At 34.1% G+C, this 22,093-nt stretch overlaps 2 protein-coding genes across 7 annotated transcripts; both read right to left on the reverse strand.

Moving 5' to 3' along the window:
* Window positions 1-210: 210 nt before the first annotated feature.
* LOC133670944 (zinc finger CCCH domain-containing protein 41-like) lies at window positions 211-13,885 on the reverse strand. 3 transcript variants are annotated; one of them, XM_062091544.1, is made up of 6 exons: window positions 13,515-13,885; window positions 9,832-10,692; window positions 7,584-8,828; window positions 6,835-7,179; window positions 6,138-6,721; window positions 211-632 (listed from the first exon to the last, which is right to left on the reverse strand). In XM_062091544.1, the coding sequence occupies exons 2-5, from the start codon at window positions 10,579-10,581 to the stop codon at window positions 6,167-6,169; spliced, it is 2,895 nt and encodes a 964-aa protein (XP_061947528.1). In that variant the 5' UTR covers window positions 10,582-10,692; window positions 13,515-13,885; the 3' UTR covers window positions 211-632; window positions 6,138-6,166. The 3 variants fall into 3 exon arrangements, with proteins under 3 accessions (XP_061947528.1, XP_061947527.1, XP_061947526.1); XM_062091543.1 differs by lacking the exon at window positions 211-632 and adding an exon at window positions 2,768-3,082; XM_062091542.1 differs by lacking the exon at window positions 211-632 and having other exon boundaries at window positions 5,994-6,721.
* Window positions 13,886-19,785: 5,900 nt separating this feature from the next.
* LOC133671674 (RING-H2 finger protein ATL46) lies at window positions 19,786-21,591 on the reverse strand. Of its 4 annotated transcripts, none has more exons than XM_062092497.1 (2): window positions 21,392-21,591; window positions 19,786-21,282 (listed from the first exon to the last, which is right to left on the reverse strand). In XM_062092497.1, exon 2 carries the CDS (start codon window positions 21,053-21,055, stop codon window positions 19,940-19,942), a length of 1,116 nt encoding a protein of 371 aa, XP_061948481.1. In that variant the 5' UTR covers window positions 21,056-21,282; window positions 21,392-21,591; the 3' UTR covers window positions 19,786-19,939. The 4 variants fall into 4 exon arrangements, with proteins under 4 accessions (XP_061948481.1, XP_061948480.1, XP_061948478.1 ...); XM_062092496.1 differs by having other exon boundaries at window positions 19,786-21,304; XM_062092494.1 differs by having other exon boundaries at window positions 21,388-21,591.
* Window positions 21,592-22,093: the final 502 nt, after the last annotated feature.

Raw genomic sequence — 22,093 nt, forward strand, 5'->3', positions numbered from 1 at the left:
AAACCATTCAAGGCTTTAGATAACTTGTAAACATGGTTTTTAAAATCAAATTTTCCAAAGCCTAGGGGTTGTTCAACAAACACTTCTTCATTTAGAAAACCATTCAAAAATATTGATTTAACATCCACTTGAAATAACTTTATGTTTTTTTATGTTGCAAAAGCACATAACATTCTAATTGATTCTAACCTAGCTACTAGTGCAATAGAATCATCAAAATTTATTCCCTCCTCTTATCGTTAACTTTGGGCTACTAATATAACTTCATGTCTAATTATGATACCATTTTCATCATATTTGTTTTGAAAATCCATTCAATGCCTGTAACAAATTTATTTTCAAGTCTAGGTACAAGAGTCCAAACCTTATTTTCTTCAAATTACAATAGTTCTTCTTGCATGGCTTCTATCCAGTTTTCATCAATAAGAGCTTTTTCAACTTTTTGGGCTCTGGTTGAGAAAGAAGGGCCATATTATTTACTTCATTCCTAATCACAACTTTTGTTTGATGATTCTTGGAGAAGTTCCATTCCTTTGGAAGTTTAAAACTGGTGGGGCTGCTTTCTAGTTTGGTGAAGTTTGTAGTTTCAGCTTCTTTATTGGTTTCCAGTGATTCATCTTCAAGCAAATTACCTATATCATTATCCATTTTTTTATGGATAAAATATGAGATTCGTCAAAGATTACATGTATTGACTCTTCTACAACTAATCCTCTTATTGTATATCCTTTATGCCTTACTTATAGAAGAATATCTTGTATTCCTTCATCTGACTTGGATTCAAATTTGCTTAAGTTATCCTTATCATTGTTTAGCATAGAGCATTTGCAGCAAAAGACATGAAAATATGCTACATTAGGTTTTTTACCTTTCTAGAGCTCATGTGGAGTTTTCTTGATATACCTATTATAGACTCTGTTCAGGACATAAGAGGTTGTATTTACAGCTTTTACCCAAAAATAAGAGAGTTCTGACCATTTATTGTAAACTCCTATTTTTCCTTTCCACAACTTCATTCTACTGAGGGGTTTTAGGGGCTGTAAAAGAGTGATGTATGCCTTGTTAATCATCGAAAGATGCATATTCATTATTTTCAAACTCTCCTCCATTATCTGATCTGATGCTCACAATAGACATGTTTTTCATTTTGAATTTTAATTGAAAATATGATAAATGCCTCACATGCATAGTTTTTATGTGCCAAGAATAAAGTCCATGAAAACCTTAAATAATCATCTACTACTACTAAAGCATACCTTTTTCCTCTTAAACTAGCAGTGTGTGTGGGTCCAAACAGGTCATGATGCAGCAATTTTAAAGGTCTAAATGTGGACACTACATTCTTAATTTTGAAAGATAACAAGCATCATATATTTTATTGTTAACAAAAGACAATTCTGGAATACCTTTAACTAGATTTAGTTTTACTTATTTTCAATATAACATTTATGCTTGAATGTCTTAACCTCTTGTGCCATAGAAAAGCATTATTGCAAAATGCAGACAAACATGTTTCAGAAAATGAATCAACATCATCAAGATCAATTACATATACATTTTCATGTCTGTAACCAATAAATTAGACATTGTTATCTTTTATACACTAAATAACATGGTATGAAGATTTAAAAATTACTTTATACCCTTTGTCACATAACTTACTAATGCTTAGCAGATTATATTTTAGACCTTGGATTAATAGTATATGTTTCAATTGAAGATGATTTTCCTTCGCTAATTTTACTTATATCAATTACTTTTCCTTTGTTGATGTCACCGAAGGTTACTGAAACAGATTTTGTTTCAAGTGAGATAAACTTGTTTTTATCCCCGGTTATATGTCTAGAACAACCACTATCTAGGTACTAGGTATTTGTCTTCTTTTCATGCTTTACGCAATAGTGCAATTTCACAAATTTACTTACTAGATTTTGATACCCAAATTCTTTTAGGTCCAGCTTGGTTAGGCATAAACATAACAGTAGGTATACTTCCTTTTAACACCCATGTAACTTTGACCAGTCGAATCAAACTTTTATGATATGTATGGTTTTGAATAGGACAATTAGCATGTAATGTACCCGTTGGTTGTAAAAATGGCAGGTAACTTTTTGTATGTCTATGCTCATACTTGTAATGAAAATAGGTTTAGTTTGAGATTGCTTATACGGGTCATGCCCCGGACAACTTTTGTCAAGGCTTTGTTTTTGACATCCAAGTGGTTTTTCAAAATTGTTTCTTCCCTCAATGAATTTGAAAAGAGTTTTTTCAAGATCCTTTATTTTGGATTGTAAATCAATGTTCTCCTTTTGAAGTTTTTCAAATTCATTTTCAGAAACAACGTATTTAGATATTTGTTTTAAATCCAATGTCAACTTCTCCTTTTCATTATGTAATACTGAAAGTTTCTCTCTTAAACTATCATTTTCAACTAAGATGGAATAATTTTCAATTATTAAATCACTATTTTTCTCAACAAAATTTTCATTTTTCCTTTTCCAGAGTTTTAGTTCCTAATCCATAGAAGTGATCTATTTATTAAGCATGATATATTTCTTAAAATTTCTTTTGTAAATCAGCATATACCTCATCCTCTTCTTCATAGTCATCCTTAGCCATAAGACATTTGTTTCCATATTCTCCAAAAATCTCTTCCTATTTGTCTAACTCATCATCATTTCAAGTTTTATCCATCACGACTTTCTTTCTTGCCTTCTTGAAAAATTTCTTTGAATTTGATGTTTGTCCTTTTCTAGCACTTACACACTTAGAATCATAATGTCCTGGTTTATTGCAATTCAAAAAAAATATAGAATCTTGATTAAAATCATTACCAAGTGTTTTCTTACCAGACTTCTTTTTTTATATAAATTTTTTAAATTGTTTCATTAGCAAAGCCATGTCTTCATCTTCACTGCTAATTTCACTCTCAGAATTTAATTTATGACTGCTCTTGAGTGCAACTCCTTTATTCTTCCTTGTTGTTTCTTCATCATCACCTTGAAGTGTCATTTCATGGGCGGTTAAGGACCAAGGTAATTTGGCAATCCTTAGCTTCAACAATGGCAGTCAACTTTGGCTCCTATGATTTTGGCAGACATATAAGTGCTTTTCTCACTAGTTTAATGTTAGAAAAGTTTTTTCCTAATTACTTTAATGAATTTGTGATGTGTAAAGCATGTCATCATGTCTACAATGCTTTCATGTTCTTGCATTTTAAAAGTTTCAAATTGATGCACAAGTCTATCTATCTTTGATTCTTTTACTTGTAGGGATCCTTCATGTGTTATTTCCAATTTATCCCAAATTTGTTTAGCAGTTTCACATGAATAATTCTATTATACTCAATGACACTTAAAGCATTATAGAATAAACTAATAGCTTTAGCATTCAATTGTACTCTTTTGAGATCCTTATCATCTCAATCATCTTCAGCTTTAATCACAGTTTTACTTTCCACTATCTTGATGTGAACATATGGACCATTTGCAACCACTTTCCACGGCTTATAATCAATTTATTAAATGAATTATTCTTATCCAAGCCTTACATTAGTTGTAGTTCATTCCATAAAAAAAAAGGTGGTTTGTTTGTGAATTGTCCTTTCAAAAGTCAAGTGCCTACAGATGTCATGGATCAAATTCAAGATCGTTAAATCAAAAAATAAGAGCACCAAGGCTTTCACTAAGAAAGCAACCAAGAAGGGGGGATGAATTGATTGACAGTAAAAATTATCTCAAATTCTCAATTCACAATAATCCTAATTTAACAGATTTACTTCAATGTGATATTGGAAGGATTAATTTCTTAACTTCAGAAATCAATAACAAGAGCAATATATGCATCAATTAATAAGAAAAGCAAGAGTAGAAAATGCACACATGAATTTTATACTAGTTCCCCACAAAACCGCAGGTAGTCCAGTCCTTAGGGATGGCCCTAAGATTTTTATTGCTTGCTTGATTTCTATTTGTAATCTTAAAAACTTTTTTCCTTGTAATCATGTAAGATCAACTTCTTTTATGCCCAATTCTTTTTAAAAACAACTATTCAACAGCCCTCTTTCTATGTCTCGATTTTTTTTTTCTTGTTCGGTGCATTTTACAAGCACCCAGTGTGCACTATATACACACTAGTTTCTAGTTGTTTCTTATCCTCCATGATTCTTGCCTTGATGACCTCAAGTCCTTCAATTTAGCTAGCAAATCAAACCTTCACAATTTCTGGATAGGCTGCTGGTTTTTCTCATCACTAGTGTTAACCCGAGACCTTCCTTTTAAGTTGGTTTTGATTTTTATAAGTCAACATGTATAATCTTTTTCTTCGTGCAATATTTCCTTTCTATATATGAAACTGATCATATCCTCTTCTTTCCTTTTTCTCCTTATTATGTTATTATGCTCTTTGCTCTAGTTTTCAAACCTGTATCTGTCTAGTTTGGTAGTATGCCTTCATTGGCTTGGGTTGATTTTCTTTGACTGGGCTTAGACTCTAAGGGTTCTACTTTTGGACTCGAGTTGAGAATGAGCCTTTCTTGGGCTTTGCAGGAGTTTTTCACTGAAGGCCCAATTGTTCTTCATTAGATAATTTCACTAGCACATCATATAGATTTATTGGCAAAACTCTTATGGTTTGTGATCATCAAAATCACTGAAACTACACTCCATCCCTAGACGACGAGTACAGCTGAACTCCTTTTGATTTAGTGCTTGTTGGCTTTTCTTTTCTTTTTCCTTTCTTTTCTCTATCCTCCTTAATTTTCACACCTGACCTTTAAATTTTTCACAACAACCCTTCAATTTGTTTTTCTTCAAATTTGGTCCGTGTTCTTTTAATTGTGATTCTTTATTTTAATTAATTTACATGATTGATTTTTTTTTCAATTTCATCCTCCTTTGATTTTTCTTATTTGTCTAATCTGATTTGGTCCTCATTTTTTTATTACAATTTATTTTTTAGATGATTTTTAAAATTTATTTTATTTACAATTTCATCCTCCATTTTTTTATATGAGATTTTATCCTTATTCTTTTTATTGTTATTTTTTAATTTGATAATTGTTTTTCAATTTCATCTTCCAACATTAAATTAGTTAGATATTGAGCTTCTTGATTGAGTCTGAGTATAGAATTTTACAAGTTGTGAATTTTAAAGACTAATCTAGGTTTAGAAGATTCGCTCGGATTTAACTTCTTTTTTTTTTCTTATTTTTAAGTTCATGTCTTTTCATTTTCATCCTTTAGCATTTAATTTAATTGGAGATTTGACTTCATTAATTGAATGTTGGTAGCTCATTTTTTTAGTTAATTATTGAAAATTTTTATTATCATTCGTTTATTGTCATTGCCTCTTTTATATCATATTATGAAATTAACCAAGCTTATTGGATTCAATCAAGTCAATGACTCAGATCTCAGATTTTTCTTGCTTATATAAAAACACGACCATCACTTGAGCATCTATTTTTTATGTTAGAATTTTTTTTGTCTAACTCGCCCGTAGCACAAACCACCAATCTAGATTTACTCAAGTCACTTTTTTTAGTCCTGAATCACGGGTTTCATAAATTAACCATGGTTAATCCATGTCAATTCAATATGTCGTCGTCTTAATTTTTAGTTTAAAAAAATATCATTCATGTCATTGTCTCAATATTCCTAAAATATTTCGTTCAATATGCAACAGATTTTTGACTTCTTGATGTATTTATATTTTTTTTAAGATTAAAAAAAAATAACTCATGGCATAACACTGGTCAAGAATCAAGTAATTATCTAAATAGAATCCAAGCCATCCTGAATTACAGAAACAATCATATAAAATTCCCTAGATCAACAGATCCCGTAATTCCAATTGAATGATTATGTGATTAACCATTTAATTAATTCCAACATAATTTTTAATTTTAATCCCTTAGCCCCTAAACAATCTAAGCCTAAAGACATCCTAATTTTCCAGTTGACCACTAGTCAACCACTATCCAAAGAGGCATAAAAAATAACAAAATTCCTTTTTTCTTAATTCTTTTTTTTTTTTACACACGCCATGCATGAAATAAAATTATTGAAAAATCGAATGTTGGACATAACTAATGAGGGACTACTGAAAATTAGGATTCAAAAGGTTTAACATTTTACCTCACTGTACAAGTCTGTCAATCAACCCATCACCAGACAATGCCTTCGGGGGTCTCTTTCTCTGACATTGCAGTTTGACTAGGGTCCTTTTTTGTCGACTCTTTCTCATGAGATATTGATGTTGGACTAGGCTCACATTTCGGTGACTCTGCCTCACCTAATATTGAGGCTGAATGGCACTGGAGAACTTCATGCAACTCTATGGGGCCAGTACCATTATTTATCTCTGAATTTTCTGGTCCTCCATTTCCTGATGCAGAAGCTTCCTGGGAATCCGAACAAGCTAGTTTTTCAACAGACTGATCAGTATCTACAAGACAATTGGGAGCAGATGAATTTTGTCCACTTCCCCGCTCATTGCTAGAAGTGCTAGATGTCAGCCACGCAAACTTCAAATTCTTGCCTTGCCAACATTTACCATTTAGGAAAGCCCTCTCAGCTGATCGGCGAGTTGTGAAAGTCACACAAGCTGAACAATTTTTCAGTGTCTCAGATCCAACACCATCATAATCACTAGGCTCATCTTCTAGTTCCACAGCAGAAAGATCGCCATATGATGAGAAGTATTCCTTTAAAGTAGCAACCTGCAAGAAAACAAGACATCAGTTTACCTGTTATCACTCAGCATAGCAGGGTAAATGGAACCTTAACAATTTTATCATCACATGAATGAGATAACAAACACGGGGGGATTTACATTTGCCAAACCAGCTGGTAAAGGTGAAATAATTTTGAATGCTGTAGGTCGGTTGTCCAACTTGTATTTATTCATCAGAAAAGGAGGCCCAACAGGTGCTAAAGGATGAATTGATTGCTTTGAGCCTGCAGAATCCTGCAGAGCCGTCATTACACATGTTTTGCTACTAGATGACACAACATTCTCCACTGTTTTGTTCTTATCCACCATTTCAGCATGTGGGGACGCAGAACCTGGATCAGCAGACCTCGGAGTAGCAGCTTTGACAATATCAGATGCTGTTATTCCGGTTTTGTGTCTCTTCGAAGCAGGCTCTGCTGTTACCTCACCCTTGACTCCTGTAGCCTGCAGAGACCAAAATTTGAGAACAAGAGATCGAAGCATGCTGGCAATTTGATGTTATATTGTTTTGTGTGCGTGCGCGCACCGAAAAGAAATCTACATTATCATGTTTCTGCCTAGTTGTGAAGAAGGCATGCCTTTTCTACATCATTCTTTCTCTTCCATTCCACCTGCTATTGTTCCATAAAAAATAACTGACACAAAACAAGGACAGACTCACAGGCTCAAGATTAATATCCAGGTATATGATCTAAGATTAATATCCAGATTAATAAGTGAGATTTGGAACCATTATACAATTTTGGCTCCAAAAGTAATAGCCTAATTATTATGATCTCACATCAAAATAACAGACTTAAACTCATACTTGGTAAATAATATTCAGAAGTAAAGACACCAGGCATTACTTGTTTCTCAAGCTTGTCCAACTGACGCCGAAAGTCATTCCGCTTCTGATCCAGCAGCTCCTGCTTCTTGCGCAGCTCCTCCTTCAATTGTTCTAAACTCTCTAGCTTCTGCATAGGAGGTGGAACCTTTGGAACATTTGTCGTGATGACCTTAGAGTGATCGATGGCAGGGACAGAAGCAACAGAGGGAGGAACAGCAGTAGCCTTTGAAACAGACAACTGAAGATTATCTTTTCCACTGTTACCAATAGGCAGATGGGGTGGAAATGAAGTAGAAGTCACACCCCGGGGTGTGACAGATACACTATTGCTACTGCCAGCGCCACCATCAGGAATGCTATCACGATTAGCCCACCACAGCTTGATAAAACGGTTGCCCATTACAGCATCAGGTGCCCTTAGAGCAGCTTCTGCCTCTTCCCTTTTTGAGAATTGAACAAATGCTCGCTCAGTGTTCAATGGAATATAAATGTCAATAACCTCTCCAAATTTTTGAAAATGAGAAAGTAGAGCCTCTCTTTTGTTGCTTTTCTGTGGAATGCCATTGACAAATAGTGTACGCAGTGCCTTTTGAGATGGTTTTGGTGTGTGGCGCATGGTGTTGCTTTGTGTCTTGACAGGTGAATCTATGGTTTTTGCGCTAGAATCCTCAAAATTAATTTGTTTTCCTTGACGGGAAGTACCACGAACATTGGCTAATCCACCCTGATTTTCCTTGGACTCACTCTCCATATTATTTAACATACTTACAGTCAAATCGGTTTTCTCTTTCACATGTAATCTATTGTTCGAAGCCCTGACTTTACCCCAAACAGAAGAATTCAAACTCTGTGAATGCACAGCAATCCCAGTGCTTCTAATTGGGCATTCATTATCAGCACCACCACGTAAACTGACATGATTGTGATCAAAAGAATCAATACTTATCATGGATTCAATTTCATCAATTTTAGGTGAATGTGGTGCTATGAGTGCACTTGAAGTTTCAGGAACACTGTCATTCCACAGGGGTTGATCTGGATCATACAAGTCTCCTCCACTCACATTAGCAGAACCAGTATGTGCACCATTGAAGCCCAATCCAGCATTGACTATTCCAGGCTTGTTACATTTGCTATGCATTCCTTTGCTATTTATCAATGTGGCTGAAGGGGCACCAACAGTTGGGAGAGCCCCCGGTCTAGCAGTTGTTCCAACTAGTTGGGCACGTGGAAGTGAAACAGGGAGATTAAACTGTGAAAGGCTCTGCAAGAGGTGAAAATAAATTACTTGCGGTAAATTAAAGATATTCCCAATAATCATGACAGTAAAAACAAGGTTGCATCAAATAGCAGCAGTAATGAAATATCAAGTCCCATACGGAATCCCAGCAAGCAATTCTACCAGGATAAGGTAAGCTTTTTTTCCCCAATATGTACTTGTGTAAACCATCTTTAACCATCTTTAATCCGAATAGTTCGGTAATTAAAAAAAAAAGAAACCACTGAAATATGAATCCTCCCCAGACCAGTTCACTGAAGACTTTGATCATCTAGCAAAGGTAATACAATTACTGGCTGGCCATGAAGTACATACAAATTAATGCCAACTCTATTGTTTCAGCTCATTTGAAAGCTAAAACAAAATTGATTCATGTGCGCACAAGGACATTGGTGGCATAAAAAAGTAGCTCTGCACTCACATCCAAAGGCTTCTCTAAGTTAGACAGCTAAAAGTAACTAGAACCAAACAAAAATAATTGGTAGGTATCATGCTCGGAAATGAAAGATAAATTTGTCACAAGACAAGGCACAAGAGGTCTCAACATGAACTTATAATCAGTCACGGATGGGCAAAACAAATTGTAACAAAAACACAACACAACACATTAATAAAGCAATCTGGACAAGGTATCCAGCAGAAATCATACATTCAGATTTTCCTGCAACCAATCATCCAGTGCATCTTAGAAAGAAAATAGTCAAGGTAAAGAAAATAAATAGCACACAATCTACTAAATGGTTTCATATATAATAATACATGAGAAGCCACATTAACCTCTGCAATCAGCATCTTGTAGATCTTGGAAATCAAGGTAAAAGATATAATTTCATTGATACTATATTTCAACAGTTGCGAACACATATGACGGTTACATAAAGAAAAAACACAAAATGATTGCAACATACAATCAGAACCTAGATGTAATGTCAGATAAGCAATGGATATCCATGATCTGTTATGTAATATGCATATTCAAAACACATACCTGAACATCTTCAACAACAATACGATTGACACCATGCTCCATTGGACACATGTCCCCTCTTAGACAAAATCCACGCTCCTCAAAGTCTCTACACCTTTGTTGAGGAATGCCCATGTTCAATGAAGAAGTTACTGCTGGTCTGAGAGTTCCTTGCAAACCAATGGGACGGAGTTTATCCAGGCCACCATTTGGTATTCCTGGAAATAAACCATATGCATTCCAGGATGCACTCTGTGCATTTGAAACATTTGCCAAACCCCTCCCATTAAAGAGGCTCTGCCCCTGGTGAACCATTTGAGAAGCAATGTCAACTGGGCTGAACCTAGAATCATGTTGGTTCCAAGAAACAGGCTCCCTTCCTCTTCCCCTGCCAAGACCAGGATCTCCATAAAATGTTTGGTTTGACCTGATTCTTTGATTCCAATCCACAGGCATTCGAGGTAATGACACCAAGCCAGGTCGTATTCTTTCAAACTTTGTGGCAAAGCCTTTCTCAAGAGGAACAGAGTTATAGTCATTTTCCTGGTAAAATTGCCCATTTTCAAATGGTTTGTTACGCTTCCTGTATGGCCTTGTGAAAACTGGTTCCAGAGAATCTCTCTCCAAAGATTGAGAACGTATCTCCCGTCTACGATGCTTATGGTTGCGATCATCATCATCCTCATCACTGACTTCCTTCTCCTCAGGATCGCTAATGCAATCAGCAGGAGAAAGACCACCTGTCTTTAGTGTTGAAACTTTCAGCTCCATTTACAATACTTATGGAAAATAGCTTGTGGCATCAAAATTTCCAAACTCTCGCAAGATATGGTGATCAAAACAGTTTGATTGCTTAGATTTCTTCAACAATTAAATGACAACCTGGAATCAGGATGAGGCAAGCAACAACAAGAATAAAAAAGAAACATAGATGTGAGACATTGATTACAGAAAGAAACAAAGATTAGCAGTTGTGGTGAACAAATTCACATCATCATGTTTGCGTGAGGTAAGCAGTAGCTTGTATTCATAAGGTTCCTATCCAATAAAGTGTTGGACAGAAATCAATTAGTTAACAGTAATCTGTTTCAACAAGTCATATTGTGAGAGGGGGGAAAACTATGGTTCCTATAGTATGGGTTCCAGGGGTCACATTATTCTGCCAGTCCATAAGGCATCAGAAGCTGCTTCCAACACAAATTTCATAATTTCTGATTGATTTTTTCCGCTTAAGGTCTATGTAAGCTAGGGTTTCATTTCATATAGTGGTTAAGCACCTTTCAGTCATAATATGCCAAAGTCTCCTTTGTTGCAAGTCTTGAAAAATTATTGAGACCGTATCACCATGAAAAATTCCAGTGCGCAGCAACATATAAGAATTTGTTATGAGTCAATCCAATTACCTTTCAATCTAATCTATCACTCCTATTCTCCTTAATTAATTTATGAATCTCAAAGCTTCTAAGAGAAGTAAAATGCACATGGAAAAAACTCATTCACGCTCAGGTTGAAGCTTACCTTTATGAAATTAGGTGCACTGCTAAACAATTTGATTCAACAAGGAAAAGTTTGCCTTATTTTTCCTTCTCCGCAATACAAGAAGTATGATCACAAATGATAAGATAGAAATAATTCCATCAAGTTTGTGATTTCCCTCAATAAAAAGATTACATATATCTCTCATCAAAAAAATCCAGAAAGAAAATAGATATAAACTTTCTATCACATGAGCAAGTTAGAATACAATGCTTCTAGTTATAAAAAACAATTGTGAAAACATATCTTCACAAAACTGAAGGTGATCGCCAAAGAACTCAAATAAAAAATAAGTCTTCCTTAAGAAGTGATCATCCAACCCTAAATGTCTGCCTTCAGCTTCAAATACAAAATTGAACTTAATGGGTGTGTCACAAACAGAGGCACACAGAGATTGAATAGAGGCATCAACAATTATTTTGGAATTATGTCTCATAAAGAAGGCAACAAAAGCTCATAAGTAAATAGTTTACAGCTTATTCAGAGTGTTAAAATTTCAATTATGCAACTGTTGATTTAATTGCATGTCTACACTAAGGTCAACAGCTAATGCAATTAAAGCCAGTAGTAGTATACGAGATTAGCTGCACATTTCCAGAATAGGCCAATTATTTTTCTCTACATGGAGCCTTTTACCGCATTGTATCTAAGTCTAGTGCAAAGCAATTGGTACCTCAAGTAGCAGTAATGTGATGAAGGAAACTAAGCAAAATCAAAAGGCAGAATTAAAGCAGAAAGAAAGACATCATGGTTGGGTCCTTTGGGCCTCCTTTGATAAAAGGAAACAATAGAATAGGCATAAAGAAAAAAAGGCCAGTCTTCATAATGGATGTCTGTTCAAACATCAATATGCATGAATGATCTTTTGTCTACAACCAATGTATTCCAATTCTAAACTAGTTAGGTCTACTCTCCACCCAAAATAAAATTAATTGTATAACACAGAAAGGCATCAATATCTTACGAATCCAAAAGGCCAAACTTGGGAAATGAAGAAGCAATGCAACTTCTGTTGCCAAAGAGCGCAGGAAATGGAGAAGTACAATTAACCAAATAACTTGGATTGGAACCATAAAAAACACAAATCTGATGTCTAACAGCAGGAGTCCTTTCGATTTGATGGACATAATATTTACAAACAGGTTGCCTTTACAAAATCATCCAATGAAAAACTATTCAACCCATTAAAGCTTTCCTAGATTCTAGCACAGAAACGACTTTGCAAAAATCTCATGTTTCCATGAAACAAGATTGAAATACAACTCAGCCTAATTTTGTCCCACACACATTAAACAAATACTCCTTTTTTGTCAAGAATCCCTCTCATGCTCTCATTTCATATGATTTGAGCTTCTATTTGAACAACTGGTGTGTGTATTCAGACGTGTGTTCATATATAGATAGATAGATAGACAGACAGATAGATAAAAGGGTTTTTCTAAAAGTGTCCTTAGGTTTTCTAAAAGTTCCCTATGGGCACACACTAAAACAAACAAATAGGGAATTTTAATTTCCACTAGATGGAAAATTCTAATCAACAGTGTATTTTTATTGCTGATTATTGCAGCTAGAACCCCCTTCATTGTTACAGTGGGCTCTTAGGCATGCGTTAGAAAAAACCTTTTATTGATAGTTTACAACATCTTCTATTGTGTTTGATAAGTAGAAGGTAATTTTGAACACAAACAGGATCGTCAGAAACTACTTCTCGCAGATCAAACTACAGAACTACTGGGGGGGGGGGGAATCGGATTTAAACACGCAAAAATTCTTCATGTGCGAATACACACCGCATAAATTCACACCAGAAGCATAAAACCCGCACAGCACCATGAAAAACTACACAGTGGAGTCAAAAACCAGTCTCTAATAACTGAAGGAAATCAAGGTCATGGACTAAGACTAAGCCCCACTTACATACCCAATATTGCCACATTTATCCCAGCGAAAAAATAAAGAGCGATGCCCTAATAAATAATGTTTAAAAGAGAAATAACATAATCAACAAAAAGAAAGAAGAAGCAAACGATTACAGTTAAAATTAAAGAAAACAAATAAATAGATATAGCATGGCAAACACAATAAGCTAACGACAATTGAAAAATAAATAAATACTCAATTCCAAACATGGAAAAATAAAATAAAAGGCGATGAAAATATTGTCTTACGGAATCTTATGGAAGAAACCGGGCGAAGAAAAGAAGAGCCGTTTCACATAATAGAAACCAGCCATTCCATCTTGTTGGGTGTTACGGGAAAAGAAGTCAAACGCGACGATGGAAGGGCATTTTCGGAAGATGAGGAAGTTGCAGAGCGAGGGGTAGGATCGCAATTAAGTGACAATCGAGAGCCGGATTGCTGCGGCGTGCGTGGGATGGAAGGAGGGGGGGGGTGTCTGGTTAGTTTGCGAGAGCGAGGTTTTTTTTTTTTTTTTGGGTTTGAAGCTGAGAGAGGGAGGGGGAGGGGAAATTGAACAAGATTTTTTGAGAGAGAGAGAGAGAGCGAGACCAGTATTGATATGTACCTAAATGGAATATAGCCAATGATGTGAGGACGGAAACGAGAGCGCGTAATTGTGTTTCGCTCCCATTAGTTCCTTACAATTTCCCGATATTATCAATTTTTACACACACACACACACACACACACACACAGGATCTTTAGGTTAGAAGTGAGCTAATGGATAAATAAAGATCTTATTTGTACATATAGAGAGATACAATGCTACACATTTATCCGCGATATGTCATGGATCCATATTTTTTTTATAAAAACTAATATTTAGAAAAAATAAGAGAAATCAACGGCGCAAGATATATAGTTATTAACTTTTAGAATCATATATTTATGTTTTTATGTATTTTTCTAATAATAATAAAATAAAAATTTGACTAATAATATGCTTGGTTGAAAATAAATTTTAAATAGTTTTATACGAAGAACATATCAATAAATATGACATATTATGTGAAGAAATCAATCCAAAAATCCAAAAAAAAAACAAAGTGAAAATTTAGAATAAGTATTCATTTTAATGCTTAAATGTAAATCTTTATATATATATAATATGAACATATATGATATACAAGTTATTCTAAAAGTAAAACAACATCAAAATAATCAATCATTGTTCATACTCTAATTTATACTATTAAACCTTCATATTCTAGCAGAAAGAGTATTCGATATTACTATCACTACACTTAAACATATACGTGTTATCTAGTAAGGTATAAAGATATTAGAATTTCAAATTGTAATATTTATACATCTAGAGAGTTTGCTGTGAAAACAAAATTATCATTATAAATCTTTAGGAGTTAGGTAAAAACTCTTGGTATTGGCGAGGGAATTTCACCAAAATTTTTTTTTTAAAAGATGGTATATCTTCAAGTAGAAAAAATCTTGAAAATGAGTGTTCTTCAAGTTGTGTATAAAGTTTCGTATAGATTCATTAAGTGAAATTGTACTCTTGAGCTTGGACTAGTGAATGAATACAATACTGAAGTATGGTTTGGTATTGAGGTATGGATATAGGCTTGTCGAAATACGTTAAGACGACTTTGCAAATTCTCTTCTTTAACTTTTTACTTTAGGTACTTTAATTATGTTATTGGTTATTGCATTTTCTTGAAGTAATTTGTGTGTAAAACTTAGTAATATACGTAATTTACCCCTCCTTCTTAGGTGTTAAGTTATCTTAATCCCTAAACAACAATAGCATCGACTGAGTGCAATAAATTGATTTTATTTTAATTAGACAATAAAAGAATAGGCAGTGATAGTAAACAGATTTTTTTTTTAAAAAAAAAGATCACAATGCCTTAGGAAAACAAATCTATGGAAGTACAAAATTGGATTGAAAAATGAACAAAAAAAGGGCCGGAGTGAACCCGAGGTAGTGCGATTAACATGTACCTTAGGTAATAAGAGGCAAACCAACCTAAGTTAACCCTCAAAACCTGTGGTCTAATCCACAAGACTCAGATAACCCAACATAAAAAATTAAAGAAAATCATAAAGGCATTTTATAAATAAAAAAAATAATATTAAATGATGAAATTAAAAAAATAAAAAATAAAAAAAAATGTTGACCTGCGTTAACTTTTCAAACTCTTGACTCGAGTCATTAAATTGGAGGCATATTAATGGGAAAATGGCAAAGAATAGTCCCTAACAAATTAAACACTGGAGAGTGAAACATGGAAAAAATGAACTACAAAAAAAGACCTAAAAAATGGTGATCAAGAAAATAAGGGTAAAAAACAAAATAGAACAATAAATTAGAGGATAACTAAAAAAATTCAATGATTTCCCTTTCATGTGGGCTTAGACTGATTTGGATATCTGTTTTAAATTTCAATATTTAATGGGCCTTGGGCCCAACTTATTATTTTATTTTATTCATTGGGTTTGTATAGTGTTATCCGGCCTAAAGTCCATTTGACGATTACGGAGCATGGGGCAACGGTCCAAGATGGTTGGGCCTAGGGCTCAGTTTTTTAATTTGAATTTTTTTTCTTGGGTGAGATTGACAGGGATGCGCGTGGCACCAAAAGCCCGATCTTTTAATTTATTTGTTATTCTATTTATGGCATAATTTAATTGTGGGAAAAGAGGGAGCGGAGCAAGGGTCAACGGACCCTGAATTTTGTAACGATTAGAAGGTTTAGGTCCCATATATATCGAAACCTTCCACCTGGGACCAAGGAAAAGAGAAGTATTGATCCATTCCATTTGGACTCGATTCCAAAAGTCACGCAAAACATTTTAGATAGTGCTTGGAACGCTGGAAATGAAGTATTTATTGGATAAATAATTGTCTTCTCTTGTATTTTCTAATGAATAATTTATTTTATTTTATGTTTGGTAAACACTAGATAATAAGAACCGGCCAACTTGGAACCTAAACTTATTCAAACTTAAAAAAAGTAAAAGAATGATTGATCCAACTTCACCTAATTAAAACCCGAGTTGATTTACAACCCGAACGCCTTGTGATAAAACATGGGTAAAATATTCATGGACTCTTTTGGAATTTTTTATGGTAAAAAATAGGTTGTTTTGGTTCTTTTTTCTTTCTCTCTTTTTTTTAAAAAAATTGGCTCAATTAGAGTTGACTCTTCTGATCAGTGGGTCAAGCCTTGCCCTACGTCCATGCTCAAGTCAATTTTAAAATTACAATAATAATCATTTTTATTCATACGTTGACTTGAATCAACCAAAGTTGACAATCCTGACTCGTGACCTACGCTTTGTCCTTGGTCAGCCCTTAAATTGGTTTTTTAAACTATGATAATAACTATTTTTATCCTTACATGGATCTGGGTCAACCTAGGTTAACCCTCACTGCCAATGACATGGGTTTTGCTCCATGTCAACCCTAAGTTAGATTTTAAAACTATAATGATAACATTTTTATTTTTACATTGCCCTGGGTCAACACGGGTTGACCATTCTGACCCGTGACACGAGTCTTGCCCTTTATCAACATCGTAGTTGAAATTTAAAACTATAATAATAACTATTTTTATGTTAATTCGGGTTAATGATCAACTTAACCCGTGACTCAAGCCTTGCCTTCTAAGTCAGTCCCCGAGTCTAGTTTTTAAACGATGATAATAATTATTTTTATCTTTACGTTGACTCGGATAAATGGTTAACCTAACTTGAGCTTTGCCCTTTAGTTAGGTTTAAAATTTACGATAATAACCATTTTTATCCTTACATTGACCCGAGTCGATGGTCATTCCTGTGACCTGGGCCTTGCTTTAAGTCGATCATCTAATTGAATTTTAAAACTATTATAATAATTATTTTTATTTTTACATTAACTTTAATTAATCCAAGTTAACTCTTATATAAAGAATTAGATAAACTTATCCTGTTTTTTTTTAGTAAGATATTTTTTATTAGAACAATCTTAGATAGGATAAAAAATATTTTTTATAGTGTACAAAAATATACCAAATAACATTTTAAAAAATTATCTTATATATCCAATTTATCTTTCTTCAACGTACCAAACATGAATAGTAAATCCTCAATAAATGAACTCACCAATATAATTAGATAAGTTGGAGGATGAAGTGACTTAAAATAAATGAGTTCCTTTTAGTTAGAAACCTTCGGCAACCTTTTTGCAGGATTGTACATAACCAACCCCCTTCCCTTTAGAATTTCTACACCAACCACCATGGAAAATGTTATTGTTCACAATTATTTATTATTCAATGAATGTTTAAGGAGTAAGGTAGTGGTGGATATTGTTGGATAATTATATATATATATATATATATTTATATATTTTATAAATTATAAATTCAATTTATTTGTTTTTATTTAAGTAAGTTGGATATATTGGGCTGTGCTAATTTTTATGTAGATATTATACTTGTATTTTTAATTTTCATGTATTGAACTTAATTTAAACTAGGATTTGTGCTTAATTAGAACTAAGTGTAAGCTTATGAAATTTATAGAAAATGCCAAAAAGGCAATTAAAAGCATGAAGAGAATTAAGAAGAAAGATTACTTAGCATGATATGCACAAACTAAAGCTTATCATATAGAGGAAAGAGGTAAGGACGAGATTCACACACTTTCTTTAAGTATGCACCTTTAATCTAGCACTATGGATGAAGAAAACTAAGCAAAACCATAAAGAGCATAGCTTAAAAATCAGCATTTTAACATAAAAAACAGTTTTTTTAAAAAAATATAGCAACGTATAGATTAAGGGAATGTTTAAAATAATTTTTTTATATTTTCATATCGTGTTAATGCACTAATGTTAAAAATAATTTTATTTTAATATATATTTTATTTAAAAAATTTAACTACATTTTCAAATAATATTTTAAAACAAAAACTATAAAGCAATCAAGTATTCTACTAAAATCAGAAATTGAAGAGGAGAGAGAAATTTGACCTTAGAGAGAGAATTTATAATTAGAAATTTGGTGTTTGAAATTGTGATTGTTGTTACTTTTTAAATAACTTTTCATGTTAAAATATATTAAAATAATATAATTTTTTTTATTTTTTTAAATTATTTTTAACATCAGCACACCAAAACAATTCAAAATATATAAAAATAAATTAATTTTTAATAAAATATTTTAAATTTTTTAAAAATATAGTTTTCACTGTATTCCTACAAACATGCCAGCTTTGTGAACAGCGTCCTCTTGTCTACAGCTCCAAGATGGGACTTTCATTGACAATCAAACGAGATTCAATGCTTTGTTGTGTGTTTGGAAGTGTGTCGGCTGGTTTTATTGATATTTTTCATTGATTTTATTTTAATATATCAATATAACACATTAAAAAAAAATATTTTGATATCTTTTTTAAACAAAAAAAAACTTTTAGAAAAATATCTTACAAAAAAATACCAGAAACATAATCAAGCTTGAAAGATGGGTTGCTCGTGTTTCTTGCAGATTAATTAAAGAGTGGAGGGACAATGGGGCAGTTCATAACTGAGCAGATCATTCTGTATATGAGAGCTTTTCTGTCTTTCTCTGTTGGGAATTGGGTCACCATTTACATCAGCTTAACATTCCATATGTTTTTTTTTTATTTTCCTCAGACCAGTCAATTTTGAAACATAATCAAATTACTCAAATGTCCTCGTGACATGAGCGTAGATAAGATTTTCACCAGGAAATGTGATTTTCCTCATTTTAGATAGCCATCGAGCTCTTTGGTTGGTGGAGAATGTGATGTCCAGAGGGCCCTTCCTAAACAAACACTATTTACAGGCATCTTAATGCTGCTCTGGCAGTGGGAATTTGAGACTCCCCACACCAAACATTCCCTAATTCAAAGCTGATCCAAGCGTAGAATCTTCAAAGCCTACCAGAAGGAGGCATTTTCCGTGAAGTCATGCAACATTAGACTAGAATTCCATGAATTTATTCATTAATGGCCAGCATTCATTAATATGTATTGCAGAAACAAGGTAACAGATTCGCAAGAAGTCCAGTAATAAGATTTAATCCGTGAAAATAAGTTTTTCATAATGCCAGGAAGGAAAAGGAGAGAATTTGAGTTGATATTCAAAATGATTCAATTTGGAAGTAGAAACCATTGAGTTCATCAAAGACAACCAACACTTGAAGTGTCAAATAGCATTTCTGATTTTGCTCACCAAAGACCTTAGAGTTTAAAATAGTTTAACTGACATGTGTTTATCTGAGAATTTTATATTGAATTTTGTTTGTTAATCATTGTTCTAATGAAAATGTTTTCAACATAAACATTAATTCTAATACTGCATAAGAAACTTGGCAAGCAGATAGCTATGATGCTTCAAAGGTTCACGAAATAATCAAACTAGTGAAGGGACATCATGATAATATATGCATGTATACTACTCATAATCGCAAAGTGTACTTGGAATTTCATGGAAAATCAGATTTAAACTCACAACCAGAACACCAACAACCACAACGAATATTTTTTATTTGATTTAAGCCTCCAGACAAAAAAAATTTCAAGACGAAATGCTTACCAATCTTTGATCAATGGCTAATGAGTAGACAAGAAAATACCTTAAGAATTAGCATCCTACAAGAGAAAGTGCCTTTCATTTTTCCTGTGTTTCATCCATCCAAGGCAAATCCACATCTAATGATGACGTTATACCCATCGGTGCATTTGATGAGCTAGAAAATTTGCCCTTCTTGCGCCAAAGCCAAATTTTGGATACAGAGAAGCTCTCACCCTTGATCAAGCTACTAATCTTGTTTTCCTCCAAATCCCTATCAACTGAAAGATTCACATCCTGTTCTGTCCCTCTGGCATGCGTGATATCATGACTGTGCCGCTCATTGCCTAAGGCAACCCTGAGGTCCGTATCATCAAGCACATACTGATACGAACCCATCGAAAAACATCTTCTGGCATCTAAATTACTGCTACTAGTTTCCCCTCCTGCATCCCCAGCCCCGCCATTTAGCTTCCTGAATTTACCGAGTCTTACCGGCAAAACCCCTTTTTCAACAACAATTTCGTCAATTTGCAGGGTCTTTTGAGTGGGAACGAACCCATTATCTCTATTACCAGGACACCCATCATCCTCTCTCAAGTCATCAAAATTAAACATTGGGTTTTCCATTGAAAACCCAGCTGGAGAGAAAAGGGTTCCCCTGCAAAGAGGGCATGTAGAGTTGGATAGCAGCCAAGTATCTATACAGTTGATATGGAAAGCATGGCTGCACATAGGAAGCAATCTCAACTTGTCTTTCTCAGAAAATTCACAGAGACAAACAGCACAGTCAAATGGCTCTTTTAGACCCACTATCTCTTTGTACTGAAAAACAGGAAGAGCATCTATAAAAGCCTGATCCAAACCAGAATCATGGAGATGGAAGAGCTGCTGTAACTGTCTTTGAAGGGCATCTGAGCCAGATATTCCAGGGTATCTATTAGATTGAGAGGAAGCTGAAGAAGCCGGATGTTTTATGAGGAATCTAACAAGCAAATGGAGCAAACCAGAGATGAAAAATAGTACAGCAAGAATCACTATAACGAAAAGAACAGCAGGGCTAATTCTAGAACCAGAAGATGAAGGGTTTGAATCTTTGTGGAAAGAAGCAGTATTGGTAGAATACGGAGAAGACATCGAGGAAGGAGGAAGAGGAGGTGGGTAATCTTTTTGAACCCATGACGACGACATCTTCAAATGGGTATGTTCTAACATCAACCATCTATTCCTTTTGCTTTCACATCCCTCACACAGATCATCATACACTCTCCTTTACCAATCATTCAAGCACAAACCCAACTCATTTTCCAGATCAAAGCGGAAATGCGTTCCTATCTCCTTTCGCTGTGCTCAAATTTTTCACTTTCGCTTTCACTCGCTAGAAGATACTTGTAGCAGGTAGTAGTTGGGTGCTGCAAGTAACATTTGTCTCTTTTTTTTTCCTTATAAAACAAAAAAGCTTCTCTGTAGGTATCAACACATCATCAAGCACAAACCAAGCACCAATAGAACATTTTTAGCAAAGAGAAGAAAGGATGAAGACTTACCGACCTTGATTCTCGGTCTTAGCAGCTGATGGTTTAAAACCCTAAAAGGTACAATACAGGCAGGCTGTTTGGTTTGGTAGTGGTACTGAGAAGGGAGGAAATGGGAATCGTCTGCTTCTCTCACCCTCTTTCTCAAAAATCACTCTGCCAACAACAAAAAAAAAATAAACACAAAACAAAAGCAAACCAAAGACAGCACTAATTTCCAAAGTGCGAGAGGTAAAGGATGCCAAAAAGAAGAACTGGTTGTGGTCCCCCACGCTCCTTTCAAGGCGCGTGGGATCATAGTTGGTCAACCAGATGCGACAATTAAAGCCTCGAAATAGATTGTCCTTCATGGGCTTTTTAGTGGGCCTAGGCCCTGGGCTTACAAGTCTCCACTTCTGGACTTGGAGGGAGTGCTTCTTGGATGTAGAATAGACTTTGCAGTGTTAGCAAGGACCAATTTTTAGGTTTTCTGATGTCGTTTTTCTTGTCTCCTTAGGATCCATCACCGTAACCTTTTATTTTCTTTTTTGTGTCAGTGAGGGACCACCGTATCAGACGTCATTAATATTTTTCTTATTAAATAGTAAATTGATTTTGAAAGTTGAAACTAATACAATGCAATATGGTAATGGTTTTTTTAAAATATATTAAAACAATATGTTTTTAATTTTTAAAATTTATTTTTGATATTAGTACATCAAAACAATATAAAAACATA

Source organism: Populus nigra, chromosome 13 (assembly GCF_951802175.1).
Source record: "Populus nigra chromosome 13, ddPopNigr1.1, whole genome shotgun sequence".
Classification (NCBI taxonomy): Eukaryota; Viridiplantae; Streptophyta; class Magnoliopsida; order Malpighiales; family Salicaceae; genus Populus; species Populus nigra.